The sequence below is a fragment of the Pteropus alecto genome, unplaced genomic scaffold (assembly GCF_000325575.1).
Source record: "Pteropus alecto unplaced genomic scaffold, ASM32557v1 scaffold41, whole genome shotgun sequence".
NCBI lineage: Eukaryota > Metazoa > Chordata > Mammalia > Chiroptera > Pteropodidae > Pteropus > Pteropus alecto.
Genome location: NW_006430464.1, coordinates 2,364,645 through 2,366,326, shown reverse-complemented (window position 1 = coordinate 2,366,326; position 1,682 = coordinate 2,364,645). Strand labels below are relative to the sequence as shown.

Sequence of the window (1,682 nt, the reverse complement as noted above, 5' to 3'; positions counted from 1 at the left end):
AGTCAGCAAGTAAAAGCGCTGAGGCTAGAATACAGATTTCTATATCGAAACCCCATAACCTAGAATCAAAACTCTAAGTTATTTACAGCCAGAGCACCTTCAACTCATATCTCAGAAAACAAACAAACAAACAAACAAACCCTTTTAACGAGGGTCCTATCTCCCTCTTTCCCAAGAAAACCTGCAGATTCTTTCCCTTGAGAATGATTCTGCCTCTTCATCGCCCCCTCCCCGCAATAACTCTCAATACTATTCGCAATATTTCCAAATCTTGTCCTTGTTATAATTCTTGGTCAGCGAACACCATTTTCTCCTAAACGGACGCCCATCTTCGGTACATTCCCGGTAGATCAGGCGTCTGAACCAGAATGGAAACGCACACTTTGCAAAGTCTACGGAGAAGAAAGCATCAGAGTGAGAAGCCTTTCTGTTTCCTGCCTCCTCTCCAACACACACACACACACACACACACACACACACACACACACACACACACACACACCCCTTTCCCACTCTGCTCTACTCCACCAAAAGCATGTGGAACAGCGCTGGTGGCGGATGGAGATTCTACTAAAACAAACGTCTCTTCAAGGTCATTTAGGCGAAGGGCTCATCATGTGTCTTTGGTGCAGGGTGATTTCTGTACTATCAGACACCTGCACAGAGCTTATTTTCACAATTCAGCGGACGGTCTCCCATTTACAGAACCCTCTCGAGGCGCTCGCCCGACCTCACCTCCCATGACCAAGGTCACCAACCACCCCGAGCTCTTCCGGGGCACGGCACTCACCGTCTTTCAAGCAGTACTTCCAGTATCCTATGAAAGTCTTGTTCAACGAGCACCACTTGCTCTTGGCCTTGAGCTTGACGCAGTCATAGTAAATCCTGTCTTTATAGTAGAAGGGAAAGACGCAGTTGCCATCTGGAGAAAAAGGAAAATTCTCCCTTCATCTCTGGGACTGTTGGTTGAGAAGTCACCAAGTGACTTTCCTCCCAGAGGGGGTGACACTCTGAAATCAGAGTTCTGAGTCACACGATAACAGAGTTGTTGTAGCATCTACCGATGAGGGTTTTGTTTTATACTCCTATTCCTGACTCACTTTTTTTCCATGGCATAAATGTGGGCCTTTATCTAGTCCTTGCTGTATCTCTTTTTTTCCACTCTCTCTGCCATCATACACACTCACACACACACACACACACAGACACACACACGAGTGTATATAGTTTGGTGTGTATCTTTCCACACTTTTCTCCATGCCCACATGGATATCTTTATCTATATCTATATAGACAGAGTACTTCTCCATCCGTACAACGCATATGGACCATATAACACATACAACCATACAGCATCCACATAGCCTTACGTAATATAAATGTGCATACATACACTCATGCATACACAGATTTTTCTCCCTCTCAGAAAGAATCATACTTTCGATCCATAACTCCAGTTTCTAACTTAATAGGTTATAAAAATCCTTTTAAACATATTCTCTTAATTTCTGTAGCTCTAACTCTTTCTAAGGCTGAGTCACACAGTCTGGGATATGAATTTTGCCACAATATCTTCAATATTTCTCAGATTTATTCCATCTCTAAATAAAGCTGCAGCAAACGTTCCATGTATGTAAATTCTTCTGTACTGAAGCATTTGTCCTCATGGAATACGATCTCGA

The 1,682-nt window shown here is 43.3% G+C and overlaps 1 protein-coding gene across 1 annotated transcript; it reads right to left on the bottom strand.

Moving 5' to 3' along the window:
* Nucleotides 1-249: 249 nt before the first annotated feature.
* BSPH1 (binder of sperm protein homolog 1) lies at nucleotides 250-1,310 on the bottom strand. Its single transcript, XM_015591757.1, has 3 exons — nucleotides 1,250-1,310; nucleotides 791-922; nucleotides 250-392 (listed from the first exon to the last, which is right to left on the bottom strand). The coding sequence occupies exons 1-3, from the start codon at nucleotides 1,308-1,310 to the stop codon at nucleotides 250-252; spliced, it is 336 nt and encodes a 111-aa protein (XP_015447243.1).
* Between the last annotated feature and the right edge of the window lie 372 nt (nucleotides 1,311-1,682).

What these genes read in the sequence shown, in the direction of transcription:
- BSPH1 (XM_015591757.1), bottom strand. Translation starts at nt 1,310, where the DNA reads ATGGAGAAGTACTCTGTCTATATAGATATAGATAAAGATATCCATGTG. An exon ending in CCATGTGGGCATGGAGAAAA is followed by an intron (nt 923 to 1,249) that starts GTGTGGAAAGAT and finishes CTTTTTCTCCAG; the next exon opens with ATGGCAACTGCGTCTTTCCC. An exon ending in GAAGTACTGCTTGAAAGACG is followed by an intron (nt 393 to 790) that starts GTGAGTGCCGTG and finishes TCTTCTCCGTAG; the next exon opens with ACTTTGCAAAGTGTGCGTTT.